The 27,133-nt window shown below is 45.2% G+C and overlaps 1 protein-coding gene across 9 annotated transcripts in view; it reads left to right on the top strand.

Annotated features, from left to right (window-relative positions):
• LOC132384674 (RNA-binding motif, single-stranded-interacting protein 2-like) overlaps window positions 1–27,133 on the top strand; it is a 226,800-nt gene that overhangs the window by 157,990 nt on the left and 41,677 nt on the right. For all 9 annotated transcript variants that reach the window (XM_059956023.1, XM_059956022.1, XM_059956021.1 and 6 more), the window contains exon 4: window positions 1,555–1,646. In XM_059956023.1, the coding sequence (XP_059812006.1) occupies window positions 1,555–1,646 (92 nt within the window). The remainder of the gene's footprint in view (window positions 1–1,554; window positions 1,647–27,133) is intronic.

The raw sequence follows: 27,133 nt of genomic DNA, 5'->3' as shown, positions 1-27,133 counted from the left end.
GCTGAATGGCCTCCTGTGACACAGAAAAAATGCTGTCCATACCCTAGTACACAATAGTTTCTGCTCCTCTGACCTCCTGCTACCAGTTCCCAATATTAACAGCCATGCCTTCAATTCCCAAGCTCCTGTACTCTGGAATTCCCTCCCTGAGAATCTCTTTCAAAAGACACCACCTCAAATAGCAATGGCTCCAATGTGGAGAATCAGCCCAGATTTTTGTACTGGTCGCTGGAATGGGATTTGAACTCACAATCTTCCAACTATGAAGAGATCATGTGACAATCGAGCGGTTGTCAGGAACGGTTCGATGCTGAATCCAATGCTGCTCTTCTGTCCTTAGCTCAAGGGTGTGTACGGTTAAGCGTAGACCTGTGATTGCATTCTTTGAGGTAGTTTATGCTTCCTAGTCTGAGATGTGCACCAGGAATCTAATTACCCATTTGAGCTGTTCAGGAACCTTATAACAGGCACGAATCAAAGGAAAACATACTCTGATTAACTGATGCCTCTCTTGTGCTAAAGCTTCTGGCATTTTGACCAAATTATTCAACACTGAGGGTTTGATGAGGTCAGAAATGAGCAAGGTCAAAGGTAACTTGTAACATAAGTCCCACCTCTAGGCTGTTGCAGTTGGAAAGTGGGCCGAGCTTTCATTCTTCCAGACAGAACCTGGTTTTATCCACTCCCCTGTATCTACCTAGAAGCAGCTTTAAGCACTGATGAGCTTCCATCTTTGGGCTGTGCCATCAGCAGTCTGGGCCCTAAGATCCGAAATGCATTCTCTGAACCTCTCTGCCTCCATGCCCCACACATTCTTCTTGTAAACGTTCCTTCAATGCTCCTTCGCTGGTCAACCTTTTAGCCACTCGTCTGAACGCAAGGCTTGGTGTCAATTTTGGTCTGATTACGCTCACATGAAGCCCCTCGGAAGGCTTCTGCACGCTAAAGGCGCTATGTAAGTGCAAGTTGTTGTTGTTTGGGAGTGAGTGCGGCCGGGGCTTTGGAATGACGCAGGATGAGTGGCTGGTCCCCATTCCCACTGGGTCTGGGGCAGCACTACACACGAGTGTATACACCGGGATCGATCCCTGCCATGTTGGGTCACGAAGGTCTGTCGATACACCTTACGTGGTGCAAACCTGGTAGGGAGGTGAATTTAATGAATCTCTGCTCCACTTATTGGTGTCTGCCTGAGTGGGAGCCACTGACCAGTGAGCTGAGTTCTGCATGAGCTTAAGTCGAGGGTGCGGGTATCAGACAGGACAACAGCAAGGCCGCAAGCCCAGTGCTTGAAGCAAGGCCACCTGCCTGCCTGTGCACACTCACAGCCCGCGCAAATGTTGCTCCTGCCGTCCCTTCAGGGCCGCCCTCTGTGGTGAGAGAGCAGTGGGGTCTGGGAGCTACTGCGCGGGTGGTTTCTTGGGCTTGGCGCGCGCTGACGCTTTGAGCCAGTGTTGACAGCATCCCCTTCTCTTTTTGAATACGCGATATGGTAGGAATGATTGCTCGGGTCTGATTTAACACTGTATTGACCCTGTTGGATTTTTTTTCAAGGCTATGGGTTTGTGGATTTCGATAGTCCCGCAGCTGCACAGAAGGCAGTGTCTGCGCTGAAGTCCAGTGGGGTACAGGCCCAGATGGCAAAGGTAAGGGCATACTCTTGCACTTGTGATACAGCGCTGGGCGCACAGGCTGACCACTTCCAGTAGTTTAACAATAATTACCTCCCCTCCCCATTTTCTTACCATTGCTGCGAAGCCCAGTATCTATTGCTATTGAGCGGTCTTATTGAACGACTGCTGTCCTTTCAGTGGGCAATGCCATTGGGGATGGTGACCTGGCTCACTTAGCCCCAGCGGTGATGTAAGAGAGAGAGGGAGGGGTGTGTGTGTGTGTGAGATTTCTGTCGTTTCACAAACTGGGCACCAGAGAAGGTGATTTGTACACATGCTGAGTGCCCCTTCCTCAGGTCCCATTTCTCTGTACGACCCTGTGCAAGAGCAGCAGTCCCAGTACCCCTCTGCCTACTTTCCCATTACCATGTTTACACCATAAGGCATAAGAGCAGAATTAGTCCATTCAGCCCATCAAGTCTGCCCTGCCATTCCATCATGGCTGTTTTATTATTCCTTTCAACCTCATTCTTTTGCCTTCTCCCCATGACCTTTGACGCTTGTATTAATCAATTGCCTCTGCTTTAAATATTCCCAATGATGGCCTCCACAGTTGTCTGTGCCAATGAATTCCACCCTCTGGCTAAAGAAATTCCTCCTCACCTCTGATCTAAAGAGAAGTCCTTGTATTTTGAGGTTGTGCCCTCTGGTCCTAGACTCCCCTACTCTGGGAAACATCCTCTCAACATCCACTCTATCTAGGGCTTTCAATATTTGATAGGTTTCAATGCATCTTTTTTGATGGAGCTTGTGTTCTGCCATTGAACTGGGCCCCAGGCTAGTCTCTAAACTCTAAAATGCGTGTGTGTCGATGTACGTTTATTTCAGTGCATATGTGTCTGCTTATGACTGATGTGTGTGTATGCGACTGTGATGTGTATTTTTGTCTGACTACAGCAATAGCAGCAGATGATATGCTGGTGGAACTAAGCAAGCTGAGTAGAATCTGTGAGAGGAAAGTCCTAATGCAGGGTTTTGACCCAGAACACTGGCAATTCTTCTCCCTCTCACCAAGGGTGCTCAACCCACTTGAGTTCCAACAACAGACTGTTACTCCAGATTCCAGCATCTGAACTTGTCTCCCCAGAGCAGGATTAGATTTGACCGTATCACATTAGCAGAGCAACTCACTAGTGAGCAGCTAGTAAGGTGAAGCTTTTGGAAAGAGGTAAGAGTGCGGAATAAGCTACAGAAAAGGGCCCCACTCACATCACACCACACAGCTGTCTGGTTTGAAGATCCCGAGAAGTGAGTTAAAGAATCTGGTTGCCTTTGCCAGTGAAGTTTGTGAAGGGGTGGTTGGAACACAGTCAGTGGAAACCCTCACAGGAAATGCAGAGGACACTTTGGGGCCCCATTTCCAAAGAAGGATGTGTTGGCCCTGGAGAGGGCCCAGCGGAGGTTTACAAGAATGATCCCGGCAATGAAAAGGTGTGAGGAGCGGCACACACAAAATGCTGGAGGAACTCAGCAAGCCAGGCAGCATCTATGGGAAAAAGTAAGCAATTGATATTTCAGGCCAAGACCCTTCATTTAGAAGTGAGAGGTGTGTGGAGGGTTGGGAAATCTCTTTGAATCCTACCAGGTCCTGAAAGGCCTGGATAGAGTGGACAAGGAGAGGATGTTTCCATTAGTAGTGAAGTTTAGCATCCCAGGATACAGTATCAGAATAAAGGGACATCCCTTTAGATCAGAGATGAAGAGGAATTTGTTGAGCCAGAGGGTGGTGAATCTGTGGAATTCATTGCCGCAGAGGGTTGTGGAGGCCAAGTCATTGGGTGCATTTAAGGCAAAGATTGATAGGTTTTTGGTTGCTGAAGGGGGGTGTGTGGGTGAACGAGGCTGAGAGAAATAAATCAGCCATAATTGAATAGTGGAACTGACTCAAAGGACCAAATGACCTAATTCTGCTACAGCATCTTAAGATCTTATGATTTTATGGTCTTCTGGAAGCTAGATAAGCACTTGAACATGGGAGTGAATTTCAACTGGGAATGGATCAGATCGATAGTTCTTTCATAAACTGGTAAAGGGCCAATGGCTGTTTCATGCTTAGTTGCAGAGCTCAGCACCGCTGCAGCAGCAGCCAGCATTGGTGCCGGTGATGCAGCTAGTGTGAAGGGCAGCAGCAAAGAAGTCAGCCAGAGTTTGTACTGCTGACCAGCTGTTGGAAGGCAACTGTATGGAGATGGCGCAAGGCAACAGCAGGGCCGCGTGTCAGGTGCAATGTTATCATACCTGCTCCAGGTAACCGCCAAGTGCCAGGGGATACGTGCGCCAGTTAAATATGACACTTCCAGCAGAACGGCTGAGAAGAAAATTGACCCTCAGTGACCTGCTAAGCCAGATTGCACTCGTTCAGACCCCACCCACATTTTTCCCTCCCCTCCCTGCTAGCCAAGCGTTGTGTCATCTCTTTGGAGCCATGTCCACAGCATTTTGGAAGGGGAGGGAGAGCAGCCAGATGTCTTGGTACATATTGCTACCAATGACATAGGAAGGAAAAGCAAAGGGGTCCGGAAGAGAGAATTTGGAGAGCAGGGCAGAAAGCTGAGAACCAGGACCTCCCAAGTAGTAATTTCTGGATTACTGCCTGTGCCACGTGCCAGTGAGGACAGAAACAGGGTCATTTGAAACAGGATAAATGTGTGGCTGAGAAGCTGGTGCAGGGGGCAGGGCTTCAGGTTCTTGGATCATTGGGATCTCTTCTGGGGGGAGGAATGATCTGTTCAGAAGAGACAGGTTGCACCTGAACATAGAACATAGAATAGCACAGCACAGTACAGGCCCTTCGGCCCACAATGTTGTGCCAACCCTTAAACCTTGCCTCCCATATAACCCCCCACCTTAAATTCCTCCATATACCTGTCTAGTAGTCTCTTAAATTTCACTAGTATATCTGCCTCCACCACTGACTCAGGCAGGGCATTTCACGCACTAACCACTCTCTGAGTGAAAAACCTTCCTCTAATATCCCCCTTGAACTTCCCACCCCTTACCTTAAAGCCATGTCCTCTTGTACTAAGTAGTGGTGCCCTGGGGAAGAGGCGCTGGCTGTCCACTCTGTCTATTCCTCTTAATATCTTGTTTACCTCTGTCATTTCTCCTGAACCCAAGGGGCAGTAATATTCTCGCTGGCAGGTTTGTTAGAGCTGTTGGGGCGGGTTTAAACTAATTTAGTAGGGGTTGGAACTGGAGTGAAGGGACTCAGGATAGGACAGATGTTAAAAAAAAACCAAGAGAGGATGCAGTCAGACTGTCAGGAAGGGCAGGCAAATGATAGGACAAAATTGCAGCCAGCAGGGTGAGTGAGTATCACTGCATTCAGGAAGTAAAATCAAAAAAGGTAGCAAATTCATGATTCAGTGTTATATCTCAATGCACAGAGTATAAGAAATAGGGTGGATGGTCTTGTTGCACTATTACAGATTGTCAGATATGATTTTGTGGCCATCACTGAATCATGGTTGAAGATGGTTGTAGTTGGGAGCTGAATGTTCAAGGTTATGCATGGTATCAGAGGGATAGGAAGGTAGGCAGAGGGGGTGGCGTGGCTCTGCTGGTAAAGAATGGCATCAAATCAGTAGAAAGATGTGACATAGGACAGGAAGATGTTGAATCCTTGTGGATTGAGTTAAGAAACTGCAAAGGTAAAAGGACCCTGATGGCAGTTATACACAGCCCTCCCAACAGTGGCTGGGATGTGGACCACAGATTACAACAGGAAATAGAAAAGGTGTGTCAAAAGGACAATGTTACGATAGTCAAGGGAGAGTTTAACATGTAGGTCGATTTAGGTTGGTAATGGATCTCAAGAGAGTGAGTTTGTTGAATGCCTAAGAGATGGGTTTTTAGAGCAGTTTGTCATTGATCCTACTAGGGGATCAGCTATACTGGATTGGGTGTTAGGTAATGAACCAGAGACGATCAGGGAGCTTAAGGTAGAAGAACCCTTAGGAACCAGTGATCACAATGATTGAGTTCAACTTGAAATTTGATAGGGAGAAAGTAAAGTCTGACGTAGCAGTATTTCAGTGGAGTAAGGGAAATTACAGTGATATGAGAGAGGAGTTGCCCAAAGTAAATTGGAAGGAAATGCTGGCAGGAATGTCAGCAGAGCAGCAATGGTGTGAGTTTCTGGGAGAAATGAGGAAGGTGCAGGATAGATGTATTCCAAAAAATGAAGAAATACTCAAACGGCAAAATAGTACAACCGTGACTGACCAGGGAAGTCAAAGTTAGTGTAAAAGCAAAAGAGAGAGCATACAATAATGCAAAAATTAGTGAGAAGATAGAGGATTGGGAAGCTTTTAAAAACCTACAGAGAGCAACTAAAAGAATCATTAGGAGAGAAAGGATAAAATATGAAAGCAAGCTAACAAACAATATCAAAGTGGATAGTAAAAGCTTTTTCAAGTATGTAAAAAACAAAAGAGAGATGAGGTGGATATAGGACCGCTAGAAAATGAGGATAGAGAAGTAATAATGGGGACAAGGAGATGGCAGATGAACTAAATGAGTATTTTACATCGGTCTTCACTGTGGAAGACACTAGCAGTATGCCTGTAGAGTGTGAGGGAAGAAGAGTGGGTGCAATTACTGTTACAAGAGAGAAGGTGCTCAAAAAGCTGAAAGACCTACAGGTACATAAGTCACCTGGGCCAGATGAACTGCACCCTAGGGTTCTGAAAGAGGTAGTGATAGAGATCGTGGAAGCATTATCAATGATCTTTCAAAAATCATTGGACTCTGGCATGGTGCCAGAGGACTGGAAAATTGCAAATGTCACTCCACTCTTTTAAGAAAGGAGGAAGGCAGCAGAAAGGAAATTATAGACCAGTTAGCCTGAACTCAGTGGTTGCAAAGATGTCGGTGTCAGTTGTTATGGATGAGGTTGTGGAGTACTTGGTGACACAGGACAAGATAGGACAATGTTAGCATGGTTTCCTTAAAGGGACAAACTTTCCTGATAAACCTGCTGGAATTCTTTGAGGAGATTACATGTAAGCTAGATAAAGGAGATGCAGTGGATGTTGTAAATTTGAACTTTCAGATGGCCTTTTGACAAGGTGCCACACATGAGGATGCTTACCAAGTTAAGAATCCATGGTATTACAGGAAAGTTACTGGCATGGTGAGAGCATTGGCTGATTGGTAGGAGGCAGCGAGTGGGAATAAAAGGATCCTTTTCTGGTTGGCTGCCAGTGACTAGTGGTGTTCCGCCGGGGTTGATGCTGGGACCACTTCTTTTTATGCTGCATATCAGTAATTTAGATGATGGAATAGATGGCTTTGTTGCCAAGATTGGTGGAGGGGCAGATAGTGTTGATGAAATAGGTGGGCTGCAGAAGGGTTTGGTCAGATTAGGAGAATGGGCAAGAATGTGGCAACTGAAATACAGTGTTGGAACTTGGTAGAAATAAATGAGCAGATTACTTTCTAAATGGTGAGAAAATCCAAAAACCTGAGATGCCAAGGGGCTTGGAGTCCTTGTGCAGAACACTCGAAAGGTTAACTTGCGGGCTGAATCGGTGATGAGGAAGGCAAATACAATGTTAGCATTCACTTCACGAGGTCTAGAGTATAAGAGCAAGGATGTGATGCTGCGGCTTTATAAGGCACTGGTGAGGCCTCACCTTGAGTATCGTGAACACTTTTGGGCTCCTCTTCTCAGAAAAGATGTGCTAGCATTGGAAAGTGTCCAGAAGAGGTTCACCAGGATGATTCTGGGAATGAAAGAGTCATCATATAAGGAATGTTTGATGGCTCCGGGTCCGTACTCACTGGAATTTAGAAGGATGAGGGAGAATCTGATTGAAACCTTTCGAATGTTGAAAAGCCTAGACAGAGTAGATGTGGAAAGGATGTTTCCCATGGTGGGAGAGTCTAGGACAGGAGGGCACAGACTCAGGATAGAGGGGCATCCATCTAAAACATTGATGTACAGAAATTTCTTTAGCCAGAGGATAGTGAATCTGTGTAATTTGTTATCACAAACAGTTGTGGAGGCCAGGTCATTGGGTGTGTTTAAGGCAGAGATTACTAGGTTCTTCATTGGATGCGGCATCAATGGTTACAAGGAGAAGGCTGGGGAGTGGGGTTGAGGAGGGGTAAAAGGGTCAGCCATGATTGAATGGTGGAGCAGACTTGATGGGTCAAACGTCTTAATTCTGCCCTTATGTCTTATGGTCTTACGGTCTTAAATACTCTTGAGGTGTCAGTCCTGAAGCTGCCCCGTGAGTTGGGGTGGCCAAAATTGGCAACAAGGCCTTCAGAAAGTGCACCCTGAGGCTCAGTCCACATCCCCACCCTGACACCACTGACAGCTCACACAATGAAAGGGCAGGTTTTACTGGTCCAAAAATGTCACTAAAAACAATTATTTAAAATATTAATGTAATTATTTAAAATACACTGATCTAGTCTATTCATTAAAAAATGTAAAGAGAAATAGAGGAAAAAAAACAAAAACATTGGCTAAACTTAATCTTTTTATGAAGGTTAGTGAGCTCTTTGAAATGAATGCACCGTGTTACATGCACCCCCAATAGATGACATATAAATGTGGGGCCAGATGCAAAGTGTATCCTGTCTCCCAGCTCAGTAAGAAATTTTAACTCCCCTAAATTATCAGCTGAGTTTACCCAAACCTACCACTCTCACCCCCTATACCTGACACCATCACCTTAAAGTTATGTTCCCCTCATATTAACCAATCAAAGACTGAACAAGCCTCCAGTTTCTCATCTCTAGGCTTTGGCCACCAGTATATGACTTCCAGACACGGTCTGGAATTGGTCTCACCAATACCACCATTGCACCCATTCCAATAAAACGTTTTCCTTCTTAAGCATGTGCATGCTAACTTTCTGTGTATCATGTTCAAAGGCAGCCAGATCCCACTGTGCTGTGGGCTCTCCATTTTTACACGATTCTGCTTGCGTTTCCCTCCTACCAAAGTAGAGAAACTTACATACCTCTCATTGTATTCCACTGCCCTAGGACCATGCTGTATCTCTCAATTAATAGGATATAAATAAAGCATACCTTTTTCAGAAAGCCTATAGGTTTATGAGAGCATCCTCAATCCAGGTCAGCACACAGAGTTCAAACCATCCACATTTCTTTATTAATATTAGGTGCATTTGTTTTATGAAGGAATAAACCAAGGGCTCCTTCCATCCCATATGCCTCACAGCAACACTAGATGTAGACAGAAGAATTAGATGCATTGACTCAGGGTGTGATGTTTACAAGGCTTCTATAAAGTTAGACATTTTGACAAAACTCTTAGAAATTATCTGACAGGAGTAGAGCCAACATACCAGTTAATACTGCAGTGTTTCAGATTGTTCAACTTTACTGCAGACTCAGGACCCACATCTCCATCTCAAAGCCCAATGCTGTTGTTCAGTGTCCCCGGCACACAAGCACGCGTGCACAAGTTAACACGAACAGATACGTACACTCCATACACACACTCCAATACAGGCACACACACACACGTACAAGTTAACACAAACAGATATGCACACTCCATACACGCAGTCCAGTACAGACAGACACACACACACACATACAAGTTAACACGAACAGATATGCACACTCCATACACGCAGTCCAGTACAGACAGACACAAGCACACAGATTACTACAACAGCACATACCCATTCGCATGTAAACACAGACACATCTGCACACTTCATATGCACACACAACCGCAACACACACCCATGCACACGTAAACACTAGTACACACACATACATACACTCCATGCCGACAGCCAGACACAGACACACACACATTAACACACATTACTGCAACAGCACTGACCCATGCACATATGCACTTCCACATATCCGTCCATATCTCACAGGTCCAGACATATCTCCACGTATGGGCATCCACACCCACACAAGTACATTTATTTCTGTCCACACATCTGTACACAGTCATGCCCATGCGCATGTACATACATATCTTGAAACCATGCAGTGAAAATAAGATGCTATTCTATTCAGCTGGATGGAGTAGATTTCAGCCTTAAAATAATTCATTTGTAAGCTTCTATTTTTGTGGTCTCACCTCTGTCGTGCAGGATATTTTGGGGGTAACAATTTGCTGTTGCAAGGAACACATAAATGTTGTGTAACATTCTTGTAAGCTGTTTCAACAGAGGTGAGATACCGTTTGAAAAAAGCAGTGCTGAAAGTTGAAATAATGTAGTAAGAAAGTTTGTTAGTATAGCTCCTTCCACTTCCAATTACAACATGGAGAGTCTCCCTATTGTAGTGTCTGTGTCTAAACTTCTAGTAAAATGTTTAAGCTCAGCCACAATGCAGTTTGTTTTTAGTCTGGAGCGTGAACCTGGGTTGTTCTGATCTGGACTGCTTACTAATTCAGTGCCTACACGTCGGTTAAGGTGCAAAGCCTGGAAACAACAGCGTCCGGACATTTATTAAAAAAGGAACAGGTGGTTCACCTTTCTACTCCTTCACCCTTTATTCAGCATGATTGGTAAGCACTTAGTAGCCGAACCTCATCACCCTTGTGAAGGTGGTGGTGAGCTGTCATTTTGAACCACTGCAAGTTGAGTTTTTCGTCACGCTTACAGATACGGTGAGGTACAGGTGCAGCAGCTTGTATGTAGGTACAAACCACACACAGAACAGAAATTCCGCAAGGCAGTGAAGAAAGCGGCTGTGCAAAGCAAGAGTTTAGTTCAAAAAATTCACAGAGAAAAGTCCATGGTAGTGCAAGAGCAGATCCGCAGTGTTCCATTGCTGAAGTAGTGTTAGGGTTGTGTGGATTGATTCAAGCACCTGATGATTGTAGGGAAGTAGCTGTTGCTGAACCTGATGGTGTGGGACTTCAAGCTTCTGTACCTCCTGCCCGATGGTAGCTGTGAGATGGGGGCATGGCCTGGATGGTGGGGATCCTTAATGAATGATCCCGCCTTCATGAGGCAGCACCTCCTCTAGATGCTGTCAGCCATGGAAAATCTGTGATATGTGGCACCACTCAACCAGGAGTAACCCTTCTGGCTATCTGTCCTGATGAAGCATCTTGGCCCGAAACTTTGACTCTTCATTTCCCTCAATCACTACTGTCTGACCTGCTGAGTTCCTCTAGCATTTTGTGTGTGTTGCTCGAGATTTTCAGCATATGCAGAATCTCTTGTATTTATAGGGTTGTGTTCCTGGAATTTAGAAAGTTACTTGATTTGATTGAAGCTTTCAGAATACAAAGGGGAGCTGATGTCGGTGGATGTAGAGAAACTCTTCCCACTGGCCAGGGAGTCAATGGGATATTTTGGAGTGAAGTTTGGTAGCTCTTCCACACACATAAAGAGAGGAGGAGATTGGAACTCTGTTGGCAACCAGTGCCAAGTCAAGCATTTGGTTCAAATGTCAGTGTAATATTAGCTGCCAACAGCCAGTTGTGGAAGGTGTGAGAAGGGGTGAGCTACAGTTGCCTGTCAGGGGTTTGGCGATTGGTGAGTGGGTGGATCGGGTCAGATTTCAGAGCTTGGAGGAAGGATCATAAGACTACAAGATATAGGAACAAGATTAAGTCATTCAGCCCATCGATTCTGCTCCACCCTTCGACCATGGCTGACTTATTTTCCCTCAACACATTCTACTGCCTTCTCCCAGTAACATTTGATGCCCTTGCTAATCAAGAACCTAACAACCTCCACTTTAGATTTACACAATGTCTTGGCCTCCACAGCCGTCTGTGGCAATGAATACCACAGATTCATCGCCGTCAGGCTAAAGAAGTTCCTCCTCATCTTGTTCTAAAGGGGTGTCCTTCTATTCTGAAGCTGTGCCCTCTGGTCGTAGACTTCCCTACAATTGGAAACGTCCTCTGCACATCTACTCTAGGGTGGTGGTTGGTGCTGTGGTGGGGAGGGTCGGAGGAGCCAAAGGAGTAAATAAATAAAGAGGGCTTACATGAGCTAGCCTCAGCCTGGAACTTCTTCAGGGAGAACCCTTTCAATTGCGGGTAGTAAACCTCCAAGGGGCAATGCAAGTCAGTTATCTACCACCCCAAGCTTATAATAGATAAAATGGATGAATACGTTGGCAAACAGTTTGGAAGAACAATCGGAAATATTTAAAGCAATGTTCCACAGAGTCCAGAAAAAAATTATTCTTTAAAATGAAAAGAACAGAGAAAACATTCAAGAGAGTCTGTGGATGCATAAGGACTTATGGGCATGCTGACGATAAGGAAAGTGACAAGATAGTCAGAGAACTGAAGAGAACATGAGGAGATTAAAAAAACACAGACAAGATAAAAATAGTAGGCAAGAAGGGAATATGAAATTATATTATTAACAAAATAATAAAACAATTTACAGGTACTTAACAAAAAACAGGAAGGTTGGATAGAGGTAGTTAAGGCCATTACCATAGATAGGGAAATGGCAGGTATATTTAATCAGTATTGGGCTTTGGTTTTTACCAGGGCAATAGAATAGGAGGACTTGGCAGTAAGTGATAGGGTGAGCAACAAAATTAATGCATTTAAAATAGAAAATAAGGATGTTAGAAAATACTCAAACCAAAACAGGATAAAACTGGTCAAACACGAGGAAATCTGCAGATGCTGGAAATTCAAACAACAACACACACAAAATGCTGATGAAACACAGCAAGCCAGGCAGCATCTATAGGGAGAAGCGCTGTCGACGTTTCGGGCCGAGACCCTTCGTCCTGACGTCGACAGCACTTCTCCCTATAGATGCTGCCTGGCCTGCTGTGTTTCACCAGCATTTTGTGTGTGTTGTTGTTAAAACTGGTCAAGACAGGTTGGAATCATAGGTCTCAGAAGAATCTGAGGAACATATAACAAAAGCGTTAATGTATGTAGCTTATAAATCATTAGACTGTGATATTGGGCTGGGGAAACAGTAGGTAGCTAATGTAATGCATGTGCTGATCAAGTGTGGGGGAGGGAACATGTCTAGGGAATTGCGGACCAGTCATCTTAATGTCACCAGTATGTAAAACAACAGAATCCCTATTAAAAGACGGCAGAAGAACATCAGACAACGAGTGGTCAGTTTGTAATGCAGAAGTGAAAATTGTGTTGAACGGGAAGTAATGGAGAGAGTAGTCAGTGGTGGTTCGGGGCAGAAATGGTGTGGGAGTAAAGAGAAGCTATTCATAGCAGAGCAAGGTGGAAGTGGTGTTCCACAAGGATCGGTCCCGGGAATGCTGATGCTCACAATCTGCTTTAATGATTTCAACTTGGGAAAACAGAAATACAGTTCCTAAATTTGGGAATGGGGAAGAGTCAGCTCTGAGGAGGATAGGAAAGAACTGATAAACGTGTAGAGTAGGCAAGTAATTGGCAAATGCAGTTCAACAGAAATGTGAGTTCATACGATTTGGTGAGAAAAATAGGGAGATCATTCATGACCGGAAATGTGTAAGGTGCATGTAGGGGAGAGAAACAAAGGGACCAAAGGTACAGATACACTGATAACTGAACATTGTGCTGTAGATTAGTAAGGCCAGAAAATAAACAAGCCAAGTAACAGAATTTATTTCTAGAGGGATTTGTAGGTACCTGAGAGGATTTGAGAAGTAAAGAGGTTATGCTCAACCTGTATTGAACCTTGGTTAGAACACACATGTAGAACTGCAGGTACCATTCATCTGCACTACTGAGAAGATTTATGTGGGTGGCACAGAAATGAGAGGGATTATATGTTATGTACTCCGGGGCATCAGAGTTCAGAATTCAAATCCAGCACCATCAGTAAGAAGCCTCTGTACATCCTCCCTGCAGAATGCAAGGGTTTTCCCTGGGTGCTCTGGTTTCCTCCCACAGTTCAAAGACGTACCAGGTAGGTTAATTGATCACAGTAAATTGTCCTTGATAAGGTTAGGGTTAATCGGGTTTGTTGCCGGGCAGCATGGCTCAAAGGGCCGAAAGAGTCCATTCCGTGCCCTATCGCTTAAATAAATATACCGACTATGGCTGGGTAGACTGAGTCTATCTTCTTGAGGTGGTGACCTGATGGAAGGTCTCAAAAATCACGAAAGGGATTTCATAGACTGGATGCAATGAGACAGTTCTTAGGTGGGGAGGAGCATAGACAGAGGCCAACTGTTGTGGCTACCAGCATTATATAAGAGTAATCCAGCCAGTTCCAGTCCCTCCCCTCTCCCCATAGTCCTGCAAATTATTTTGAACACTACAGTTGAATCCCTTCCCACTCTTCTCAAAGCAGTGCATTCAGATCTCAGACACTCCCTGTATTAGGAAGTTATTCCTCATATCATTTTTGGTTCCTTTACCAGTCACTTTCATTTCCTATTTTCTGGCAATAGGAACAGTTTCTCTCTCCCTATCGAAATCTTGCATGATTTGAAATCCCTCTTTTCCAAGGTGAACAACCTCAGCTCCTCCAGTCACAGAACAGAAGCCCCTTATGCTTGCTATCATTTTACTCAATCCCCTCTTCACTGTCTCCAAAGCCTTCACATCTTTCCTAAAGGGTGGTGCCCAGAACTGGACATAATACTACAGTTGTGACCAAACCTGTGTTTTGTAAAGATCTGTCATCATTTCTTTGATCTTTTACTTTGTGCCTCTATTTATAAAGGCTACAGTCCCATACGCTTCAATTACTTTCTGTGCTTGCCTTACCTTTTTCAACAAAGCATACACATATGCCTCCAGATCACTGCTTTTGTACCTTATTTACAATTTTATATTGCCTCTTCATAGTCTTCTTACCATAATGTAACGCTCCTCATTTTACAGCATTGAGTTTCATCCATCACCTGTCTTCCACTGTACCAGCCCATCTCTTGTCACCTTGAAGTTTATTACCATCCTCCTCACAGCTCACCACACCTCCAGGTTTGGTCCACCTGCCAATTTAGAAATTGTACCCTCTAACCCAAGTCCGAATCAGCAATATATATTAAGAGAAGTTGGTCCTGGTACTGATCCCTGGGATCTCAGCTGCATATTTTGCTTCAATCTGATAAACAACCTCTCACTGCCACTCTCCTACCCGTTTTGTAACCGGCATTCCATCCATGCTACTTCAACCTCTTTCATCACATATGCTTCAACCTTGCTGACTAGGCTATCAAATGACACCTATCAAAGACCTTTTGGAAGTCCATATATATTACATCAGCCACATTACCCTCATTGATCCTCTGTTACTTTAACAAAAAAAGCTCTATCAAGTCAATTAGATATGTTTTGACTTTAACAATTCCAACTGGCTTTTCTAGTTGATACATATTTGTTCAAGTCACTCCTAATGGCATCCCTGATTATTGCCTCGAAAATTTTCATTATCACTGAAGCTAAATTGACCTGTCTGTAATTATTGGGTGTATCCTATGCCCCTTTTTGAACTGGGATGTAACATTTTCACATTTCTGGTCTTTGGGACCTCTGCAATTTTCCCTGTGCTGCTTCACCAACTGAGCATCCAGTGATTTATTAAGTACAGTTAGCATTTCTAGTCCCTGCTCTTTCTTAAAGTTTAGCCCATGCGCCTTCCTTTGCTGAGGCTCCAGCAGTATCTTCCTTGGTGAAGACCTAATGAACAGGATTCATTCAATACCTCAGCCATGCCTTTGCCTCAATGAATGAGTTTCCTTTCTGGTCTACTTACCTGTGCACATGCTTGCTGAATATTTCCACCTTTTCTGTATGCTCTTCATTTCTCATACTTCTACTGTTACTTCTCCTTGGAACATCCCATAATCAGCCCGGTTCTTACTTATGTTAACAGCCAGAAATCTATTTTTCTGCCCTCCTCCCTCATGGGAATGTACCTAGACTGCAGCTGAAACATCTCCATTTTAAAGGCCTCCCATTGTTTTGCCTACCAAGCTTAGATTCAACGTTACTCTGGCAGATCTATGCCCATCCTGCTGAAGTTGGCAGTTTTTATCGTCGTGCCATCTATCTCCTTTTCTGTAGCTATAGCTTTGAGCCATACAGAGATATATAAGGAGAGACTGGATACACATATGAGGGGGGGAAGGAAGTAGCGGCATTATGAGGGATTGATTTGGAGGCTTGGGTGACATTGATTCAAAGACTGAAAGTACATTTATTATCAAAGTATGTATGTAGTATACAACCCTGAGATTCGTCTTCTCCGCAGACAGCCAGAAGAAAGCCATTTGGCCCATCAACTCTTTGCTAACTCATAATGTGATCCCATTCCCTGTAAACTATTCTCCCCACATTCCCAACAACTTCCCCAGATTCTACATATTGGCGGAGATTTACAGTGGCCAATTAACCCACATCTTTGGGATGTAGGAGGAAGCCAGAGGACACCTATGTGTTCATAAGGAGAGCATACAAAATCCTCACAGACAACAGTAGTGTCTCATATTCAGCCACACGTAAGGAAGTATCTGCCTGGGTGGTATTGTATCAGAGGCTGTCAACTTGGTGCTTCATGTGAAGCCATCTACCTGGAGGAGATTACACAGGAGAGCATCTAAATGTTGTGTTTGAGGCATAAAATGTGCTCAATATAAGTCTCCAGAATATGGGATTGATGGGAGCCATTTTGCCTTTGTATTGACACATTCGGGAAGCCTCTTTGCTCGGAGACTGGGAAGTGCAGCTGCTCTCATCGGGCTCTTTCCGTCTCCGTTCTCTGCTGGTGCCTTCTGCCCATGCCCCCTTCTCAAAGCCCACTCTTCCCCACCCCTCCTTCCATGCCACCAACACAGCAACTCACCAAGCATTCATTCTGTCTGGAACGATTGTATCTTTTTCAAGGTGCACCTGTTGCCGGGAATTTCCTGGCCCTATTTTCAAGTGAAATTAGAAGCATCAGGTGGCCTACACTGGGGAGCTGCCCCAGCTCTGCAGCAGGTTAGGGGGTATTCTGGAGGGTGGGACAAGAGGAATGTGGGGTATTGAAGCCTAGCAATCTGAATTAGCAAAGTTGCTCTGCCGTGGCCCCAAACGTTGTTCCCCAGTTAGGCACAGGGCTGCCTTTACACAGCCAAAGGAGGCTCGCTGTTTCACTGTCTCTGAAGGCATGCCAGTCCAGTAAGACCTTGGTAGCTGCAGATGGTGAAACCTGGCAGAAAGAGACCCCCCCCCCCCCCACCACAGCAATAATGTCTTTGTAAAGTGTGTATGTGTGTCATGTGAATGTATATAATGTCTATATATCACATATGCATAGAATGTGTGTGTGAATCTGTATTATGTGAGTGTGTATAAAATCTATGTATGATGTATACATGTATGCATATAGTGTGTGTGTGTGTGTGTGTCTCTGTATAATGTTTGAGTATTTAGTGTGAGTGTATGGTCCACGTGTGATGTATGTGTTTGGGTATAGTGTGCATTTGTCTGTGTTTGTGTACAAGGGCGAGGTGGGGATGGGGATGGGTGGGATTATCAGGTTTGCGTTTCACACTTAAGATTTGTAGCTAATCCAGCCCAGGCAAGTGAAATGAAATTGTCTCCTGGCCCATGAGACAATTTCACCTCAGTTGTGGTAAACAATGGCCCGTGACAGTGATCAGCCTATCCAGTCCACCCCGAGGAAGTGGGATCTTCCTCGATGCACGCTGAATATTTATAAGTTACCTCTGCTTTTCGACTTTCATGCCGCAATGCGCTGTTTTTGCGCAAATGGTCTCGCAGACACCACTGTAACAGGCGCGCAACTAAGAAGCTAATTGCATTGGGCGTGCAACAAAGGTGCTAGCAATGCACTTAGAGAAGCTGCAAGCTGCCTTCAACTGCCACCAAATGCTGAAGTCTCTGGTGATTGTCTTGATTGGCTTAGCTGGGCCAGTGAGAACTCAGTTTACCCAGAAGATCCTATGTTCGCTCAAGCACTTGAAGAATCTCTTTGGCTCTTCTTTCTTCTTGCAAACAAAATATTGCACCATGTGTCTAAATTTTCCTTGGCAAGAGTGCACCTTGCTATTTGTTAAGTGACAATCCCCAAATCCACAGAGAACTATGGGCCAGGTTAGTAGTTGCTTCAAACTGATGGGTTAATGATAGATATGTTTCTGGAAGCACTTTCTGTTTGCAGGGTGAGACTGCACTGTACTGTGGAGAAATGTAAACTACTTCTGCCGTTGCCTTAAGATCCTAAGCTCAGATACACAATGCCTTACAATGTTCACTCTCTTCCACTGTGATCAGTAAAATCTAATTGTTATGGACTGGAATGTGTAATGCAAACATGGCTTACAATTGAATTTCTGTTAATATATTGTATAAGTATCCACACCTGCACAGTATCAAAGGATAAACATCTTTGTGTTGCAAACGCCTTTGATTTAAGGCCAGATTACTGCTTAAACTGTACAATGCTGGTACAAGGCTTGTTAAACTCAATGGTCAACACATCTTAGCAGATCACGGCTAATATTGTTGCCTAGAAACATACATAGTAATTAGGAGCAGAAGTAAGCCATTCGGCCCCTAAACCTCCTTCTGGCATTTGTAATCTATTTACCCGCAGTAACCTTTCATTTTCCCCTTGCTTATCAAGAATTCCCTAATCGATAATGCTAAACCTGCTGTGGACCAGCAGTTACCTCTCCTGTTGAAGTCTGTGTAACAATGATCAGAGTTGGGGTAAGACAAGACAACTGATGTTACTTGGGCATTCAGAGATGGCCTTCCTGGCATGTATCATGTAATTGGAGAATCTTTATATTCTTTTGGATTTGTGTTACAGCCTGGCTTGCTGACTGGAAGTTTGAATGCCGAATTAGTAAGTAGTGTCGTCCTTATGACTAACTTGCTAATTGAGCCTGTACAGTTGCACAGTGCCGCCAGTGTTACATTGTGTTGCACTCTGCATTGCTTCTAACCTCACGTCTGAGTATCTGCCACAACACGGAGGGGAACTTGTCGGGGCAACATTCCAGCACTGGAGAGTTATCATCAGTCTTAGCAGTCACTTGGTCAGCATTAGAGCTCAGGGCGATTCCTTGCCATGAAGTGCTGGAATCCTGATACAGGTAATTCTCCCTCCCCCCACTCTTTTTCTCTGTTCCCTATTCTGGTTCCCCTTTCACCCGTTCTCTTCTCCTCACCTGCCCATTACCTCCCTCTGGAACTCCTCCTTCCCCCTTTTCCATGGTCCACTGTCCTTCTTCTTCAGCCCTTTGCATCTCCCACTTATCCCCTCCCAGTTAATAAACTTCATCCCCCTTCCCCTACCCACCCACCTCCCCTCTCACCTGGACTCACCTGTCACCTGCCAGCCTGTAACCCTTCCCCTCCCCCCACCTTATTATTCCAGCTTCTGCCCTTTCCCTTCCCTTCCTTTGCAGTCTTGATGAAGGGTCTCAGCCCAAAATGCCAGCTCTTTATTTCCCTCCCTAGATCCCTATTTTTGCTTTGGATGTTTTGTTCTTTTCCAGGATCTCCCTTACATTAGGTCCAGAAGTCAGGAAGGCAAGCTTTAGCATGCTTAGTGGCTTCAAGTATTGTAGAAACAAGAATCCGTACTGATTGACCGGGTTCCTGAGAATCACTCCATGTTGTGTTATGGCGTTACGTTGGTGTTCTGTGCAAGTCACATAAAAAGTGAGGTTCAGAGAACAGCGCTGTTGGATCTCCCAGTGTAACACCACACTGACTCTGTTCGTTTCAGCACAGTCTTCACTATTGATGTTCTTGCCTCTGCCAGCATGTAGGCCAGCAGGTGTGATCACTGCAGCCAGCTGTTAAAGGGACACACCACAGTCCAGCTGTTAGAGAGTGTTGCTACTGAATGGGTGGATGTTGTAGTGATTGGAGGGGAATGGAAGGGTGTTCCCAGGGGATCAGAGGGACTGGTACAGGCTAGTGAAGGACAGAACCCAATGTGCACCGAGGGGATGGTGGCCCTCCAGGGTTACAGCCCAGTCCTCCTGGGGAGAGGTTGCCTCAGAGGTCTCTTGTGAGGGCGAGTACAACCTCTGAGTCTCTGTACATTAGGGAAAATGGAGGTAAATTCTGTGCCCACTCTCCTGCTCCCAGGGGCAGGAGGGCAAGCAGAGGAAGTAACTATCATAGAGTAACCCGGCATGGAAACTGTCCCTTTTGGCCCAACTCATCTGTGCCAACCAAGTTACCCGCAAGCTAGTCTCATTTGCCCTCATTTGTTAATTCCATTGCCCCGTTTATTTCCCCGTAACCACTCTCTCTCATATTACTACACCACAAAGTCTGTAAACAGTTTGCTTTGTTAAAGAAGCAACATTTCAGGAATAATTGCCATAGCCATGACTCAGAAGCTGTCACACAACACAGATTTGTCCAGAGCGCTCATGCTTCTAAGTTTTACTTTGGAGGCAAGTCCCCATGCCCACTATTTTGCTGGGGAACAAGGAGAGGAAGTCAGAATCAAATGTATTATCATTGACGTGAAATGTGTTGTTTTGCAAGGAGTATTTTGGGGGTTGGGGGTTGTGTCCTCCCTGGTACAGCAGAAAGCAGCAAACTGGAAATGGCAGAGATCAGCAATAAATCTTAAACACAAGAGATTCTGCAGATGCTGGAAATCTTGAGCAACACGCACAAAATGCTGAAGATCTGCCAGCTTGTATTCCTTCATTCCCCCCCCCCCCCACCCCTTTATTCTGGCATGTGCCCCCTTCCCTTCCAGTCCCAATGAAGGGTCTCGGCCAGAAACATCGACTGTTTATTCCTGTCTTTAGATGCTGCCCAACCCACTGAGTCACTCCAGCAATTTGTGCACGTTCCTCAAGAGATCAGCATCAGAGGCTTGGAATGGTCCTAAGGTCAGGAAGCTGAGAGTGACCGTGACTCTTACCTCCACGGACCTGTCAAGGCACAATGGGCAGGTGTGTTTAAAGTCATGGGGTCACTGATCTCAATGAGGACAAACATGCAGTGAGATGCTGTCCCTGTATGCGGCCTAGGTTCTGTTCCTAAGCCCTGTTTTCTTCCTGCTCTCGGAGCTGATGTCGATCTCTCAAAGGGGCATGACCACTGCCCTCCAACACACCCAAGGCCGCATGGGAATAGTGGGGTTTATTCCACCAGCGTTACATTACATGCATCGGGACACTTGGTGAAGCATCTGACAGATGGATTACAACAACCTGGCAATACATTTCCCTCCATATGAATGCTAACCAGCCTGAAATTCAGGTTTGATGTGGTTTTCGAGAAGGATGTCTTTAAGAGGCTGCCTTCTTTCTTAACTTTACAACGCCCTCCTTGTCTCGTTTCCTGAGGGAGTGTGTAACGTAAACTTGAATGGAATTTGCTGCATTAATGCCAGTGAGCTGTGGAGAGACAACACAGGCAAAACGATGACCTTTTTTTCCCCCTGGAAGATTTATTTAATAGGATTAGCTCTTGGCTTTTGGATCTTAGTGTGTGGTTCCTGCTTGAGAGAGGAGGGGCAGAAGAGAGTGAAGGTGCGGGGGGTGGACGGGCATGGTCGTGATATGATAGGAAAGGGAGAAGCTTTTGAGTTAGCTCATTGACATGGTGAAATACAAAAGCAGCTGCCACTGTACATACTGCAGGCTTTAGTCTCACAAAGCTAGCCGTGACCTCACTAATTGTTCCCGTTTTTTTTTGCTTTTTGGTCAATTGCCAAGCATAGAGAACCAGGGAGTAGTTTTTCCCACCACTTCCTTCTGTGAAGGAAAATATCAATTGCTCTTCTTGTCTCTCTCTATGAGCATGTCCTCAGCTCAAAGGAATGCTTGTAGGTCCTATTCAAAGCCGATTCTTTGGGCTGATTCAGGCAGGCCTATTGAGAGGGCGATTGAAAGAAAAAAAACACATGCCTCAGTTGACCGCGATAAATCGTCCTAAACACTTTGGAGAATGGCTTCTGTAGTATGGACGCCTACACTTGTAAGGCATTGTGTGGCAGGCTTCGTTTGCTTTAATTCAGAGCGCTGACCTTTTCCAGCATCAGCCTTCTGAAGCAAAGCTGTTGGCCATTCGGATCGAGACCGACTTGTGGTTTAAACACAAGAAGGGGGAAGCCATTCAGCCTCTTGCTAGGCCATAAAATGAGATCCAGACTGATCTAACATCTCCAAGTCACTGTTCTTGTTCAATCCCCATATTCCCTTCATTCCGAGCATAATTCAAAGCTTTAGAACACACAGTTAGGATTTTGAGAGTTTGTGGTAAAACTCACAATTTGGCCCAAGTGTGGAGAGAGACACAGAGAAATGGGTCAACAGTTTACTGACTTTCATGAGAACTGTTGCAGAACCTAAAGGGAAAGGAAAACAATAACCACTAAGCCAACAGGACCGTTAACTAAAACTCTCAAACTGAAAGTTAATGCTAACACAGTGGCTGGAAGCAATAACGAAGTACTAAATGAACACTGCTCCTTGAGAGTGTCTGTTGAAACAGTAGTCTTCTTTCCCGGACAAGATGAGGGTAGGCAGAGAGTGTAAATGTTGTTGTGCGTTTGGTCAAGTCTCAGCAAGACTAGAACAAAAAGAAGGGAGTTAAATACCACCACAATGAAACAGTAATTAGCTGGGTCATGCATACTCATGCACGCGATTGCCAAACCTGTTCCGCAGCCCACCTGCGAGGGTGTGTAGCTGCTGTAGCAGAGTCTGTGCTTGTGACAGTTTGCAGTGAATATTAACACCATTGTCTCAGAAGTGGTTGATGGGAGCTGCAGAAATTAACCGATAGTCCCCATGGTCTAGTATCCAACTACTGTGCTGGCAGTAGGTAACTTAATGATGGGTTCAATTCTGTTCTTAGTGAATAGTTATCCAAAATTGTTCCTAACTTTCTTGTGTGCAGTTCTGATTTCTGCATTCTATGAAGGCTGCGGAAGCTTTTGAGAGGGTGTAGAAAAAGTTTATCAGAGTGCTGGATAGGTTAAAGAGCACAAGCTTTAAGGAAAGGTTGGACAAACTTGAGTTATTTTTTCTGGGGAGTCAGGCTGTAGGGAGACCTAATAGAAGATAATAGAGTTATGAAAGGCACGGGTGGCAGAGACTGAGTCCTTCCCTCAGGGTCAAAATATCAAGTAATAAAGGACAGACATTTAAGGTGAGGGGGGGAGTTGAAAGATGTGCAGGACAAATGTTTTTACACAGAGAATGGAGGATGCCTGAAACGGGCTGCCAGGGACGATGGTGGGAGCAGATATGATAGTGGTGTGTAAGAGACTGTTAGATGGATGCATTAATGTGCAGGGAAGGGAGGGACATGGATCATGTGTAGGAAGAAGGGATTACTTTAATTCAGCATCGTGTTCAGCATAGACACTGTGGGCCGAAGGGCCTGTTCCTGGGCTGTACAGTTCTGTGTTAATGTGGCACTGAGGCAATACAACAGGCTTCTCAACAAACATCTCACCAGCTGGTACCAGGTTGTTCTGTATTACATAACAAGAATCAGAGCTATGGTGTGTAAAAAAAACTTGCCCCACACCTCTCCTTTGAACTTCTTGTCTTTCCCTCTTCACCTTAAGTGCATGCCCTCTAGTATTAGACATTTCAACCTTTGAGGAAAGAAACTGGCTGTCTACTCTATCTACACATCTCATAATCTTCTACATTTCTCTGAGGTCCCCCCTCAGCCTCTGCTGTTCCAGAGAAAACAACCCAAGTTTGTCCAACCTCTCTTTATAGCCAGTGACCCCTGAATCCAGGCAAACTTGGTAAACTTCTTCTGTACTCTCTGCAAAGCCGCCACAACTTTTCCGTAATGGGACAACCAGAATTGAATATGATTATCCAAGTACACCGGAACCAGAGTTTCATAAAACCGCAGCATAGCTTGTGTGGCGGAGGGCAAAGAGGTGTCAAATCTGTGGAGTTACATCAGACCAGGCTGAGATCAGAGAGAGGAAGCTTTCAGGCACAAGGGACTGCAGATGCAACAAGCAGCTTGCTGGATGATCGCAGTGGGTCAAGCAGCATGAGTAGCAGGAAAAGGAATTATCTTGATTCGAGCGCCTGCCTCAGGACTAAAGGTGGAGAGAAAGGATGGCCAATTTAAAGAGGAGAGGGGGAGCAGTGAGACAGGGAAACGCAGGCAGACATACAAGGAGCAGCCTGCCCTCGTAGGTTTAACGATGTAAATAAAAATTTTGAAATACGTGATGGGGTTAAGAGGTGTCTAAAATTGAAGGCAGAGGTTTAAGAGAAGGGGTAGGAGGTTTAGAGGATATCTGAGATTGTGTTTTTTCTTTCTCCGCCCCCCCCCCCCCCCAGAGATGGGGGTTGGAATTTGGAACACACCGCCCGAAGGGGTGGTGATGGTGATGCTGTGGTGATCACAGCATTTGAGAATTATCCAGACAAGCACTTGAATCACCAAGACAGGCAAAGTCAAAGAGCAAGTGGTGGTAAATGAGATCAGTGTAAATGTGTACTGGGCGGTAGGCATGGGCATGGTGTGCCAAAGGGCCTGTTTCTATGTTCTGACTCTATGACTGTCTTTGGGGAAGTTGGAGTCCTAAATCAAAGGATGCGGACATGAAGGCAGGTAGACTTCACATTATTTTTAATTTGTGGCTGAAATCATGAGTGTCTGGTTTTCTGGATTCTTGGAACAAGACTCAAGGTCGGCTTCTAGCTTTTCCAAGAATTGTAAATCAAGCACAGGGTTGCAGCTCTGCTGGAGCCCTTGGGAAATCTGCAGACTGCAGCCAACTCTGAAACCTCACTCCATCTGCGGCCTCGCATTGTCTGAGACTTTCAGATTTTGCTATCCCCTGTTCTATCCCCCATCCTGATGAACTGGCCAGCCCAAGGAACTAACCCTTTCATGGCTCTACCGGAGGCGGCCCGGATGTTGAAGCAAGCAAGCCAGTATATTTGTCAGAGGCCATTCATGAGCATTAGAATCACTGTAGTTAATGGTAATTGGTTTATTAATGTCACATGTAATGAGATATAATGACAAGCTTTTGTTTATGTGCCATCAAGGTAGTACAAAGGAAAACAGAATGTGGAATATAGTGTTACGGTTCCAGAGAAAATCCAGTGCAGGGAGACCAATACAGTGCAAAGGCCACAGTGAGGTAGATTGAAAGGCTAGAAGTTTACCTTAATCATACAAGAGGTTTATCACAGTGGGATGGAGGCTGTCCTTGAGCTTGGTGGTATGTCTTCCAGGATTCTCTATCTTCTGCCTGAAAGGAGGGTGGATAAAAGAGAATGGACGGGATGGGATCCTTGATTATGTTGGCTGTTTTTGCTGAGGCAGCAGGAAGTGCAGATGGAGCTGACGGAGGGGAAGCTGGTTTGCACGATGGTCTGAGCTGTGTCCATGGCTCCCTGTAGTTTGTTGCGATCTTGGGCAGAGCAGTTGTCAAACCAAACTGTGATGCACCTAGATACGATTCTTTCTGTGGTGCATCTGTAAAAATTGGTGAAGGTCATCAGGGACATACTGAATTTTGTTAGCGTTCTGAGAAAGTACTTTCTTGGTTGGACAAGGACAAGCTCTAGATGATATTTACACCTAGGAACGTCAAACTCTCAATTTTCAGCACCTTTGATACAGACAGGAGCCTATGCTCCATCCCACGTCCTGAAGTTAGTGACCAGCTCTTGTGTTTTTCTGATATTGAGGGAGAGATTGTCATCTTGACACCATGCCCCTCTGCCCTCTATCGCTTTCCTGTACTCCGTCTTGTCATTGTTTAAGATCTGGCCTACTATGATGGTGTCCTCTACAAACTTGTAAAGTTAGAGCAGTGTTTAGCTACACAGTCATGAATGTACAGTGAGTAAAGTCGGCAGCTAAAGGATGCTGGCGGAACTCAATACTGTGCCAGGTAGCATCTGGTGTGAACAAGTGGAGAGTATGGTGAGGGGAAGGGGTGGCAGGTGATGGGTGGGTCCGGGTGAGGAGGGGGGAATAGGCAGATGGAGGAGGGGAGAGTGGAAATAGTGACAGAAGCTGGAAGGTGAGAACTGGAGGCGACAAAAGGTAACAGTTCATGGGATCTGATAGGAGAGGAAGGTGACCAAGTCCTTGGTTGGTCCCATTGATGCAAAGGAGGCCTCATCAAGAGAATAGAATGCAATAGATGAGATTGGAGGAAGGGCCATTTAGGTCTCTGGATGGCGGATGAGGGCTCCATCAGCCATTGTGTGGGGGCTTACCCCATTTCCTGAGAAAAGTAGGATATTGCAGATGTTCTGGAGTGAAAGGCCTCACCTCTACAACGGGTGCAGTGGAGATAGAGGAACTGAGAAAAAGGAATGGCATTGTTACAAGAGACCAGGTGGGAGGAGGTGTCGTCTAGATAACTGAGGGTGTTTGTGTGTCTGTAGTAAACATCAGTGGATCCTCTATCTCTTGAGATGGAGACGACGGATCCAGAAAGGAGAGAGTGGTCGGAAATGGATAAACGTTAACATCCCATCAAATACAAGTCAAAGAGGTATGGCATGTGGTGGGGTGGGGAGGATTTAGGACAGGAGAGTTGGGATTGAATGGGACAGTTTGGGGATGGGAGAAGTTGGATTTAATAGGACAGTTTTAGGATTGAAAGGATGGGATCTGATAGGACAATTTGTGGATCAGACAGATGAGATTTGATCAAGCTGTTTTGGGATCAGAGGTAGGATTTAATGGGACAGTTTGAGGATTGGACAGGTGGTATTTAATGGGTTGGTTTGGGTAAGCAGCAGATTATGCATTATTAGAATCAGATGTGTTACTGGGTGTAAAATTGGCCGTACCTGGAGAATTAAGGTTTCCTTCCATCTTCAAAATTCCTGAGAAACGAGCCTCTTAATTTCTGTAACCACAAACAAACCCTTGCAGCCGAGTCAGACCATTCACCTCCTGCGATAAAGCACATCTGGCCCTGGTTTCCTCAGGAAGACACAATCTACTGTCTTATCTCTGAAGCTTCCCAAACTGGGTGCTATGTGTCTTTCCAGACAGACTCTAAATATGGGAGTGTTTTGTTCAGTATAAGGAATTTAATAAACCTAAGAGAGCATACCAAATAAGGAAACACCCTGTAACCAGCAAGAGAGTAGAATAACTTTGCAGTATGAGCACAATTCAACAGCTTTAGGGTTTGCACTGTTGACTTTAACAGTCATGCATTGGTTATATAACAGGATATGATAAACCAGAACTCCCATCAAATTGGTGGATGGTGCCTTTTCGTGTAATGTAACAGAAGGTGCAATAACTTGGAGATAATCATTAATGGGGAGCAGGGAGCAAGAATGGATCTAAGGTTGCATCTCACTGCTTCCTCAGTGGTTGTGTCTTGGCTTGTCCCTTGGGATTGAAGGTGACTGGTTTCCACTCCTGTTCTGGGGTGACTGATGAGGCCAGTATGGGACCCAAAGACAGAGCAGTAGGTGCAGAGATTTCCCAAGACACCTAAGGATGTGCCGGGGCAGTCTGCACCTTCTCCACTTTGAGCAGGTATGGGCCAGTGTTTCCCATCCTCTGATGGGGTCAACAAGGGTGTTGCATT

The sequence above is a fragment of the Hypanus sabinus genome, chromosome X1, assembly GCF_030144855.1.
Source record: "Hypanus sabinus isolate sHypSab1 chromosome X1, sHypSab1.hap1, whole genome shotgun sequence".
NCBI lineage: Eukaryota > Metazoa > Chordata > Chondrichthyes > Myliobatiformes > Dasyatidae > Hypanus > Hypanus sabinus.
This window is presented reverse-complemented; position numbering and strand designations above follow the sequence as displayed.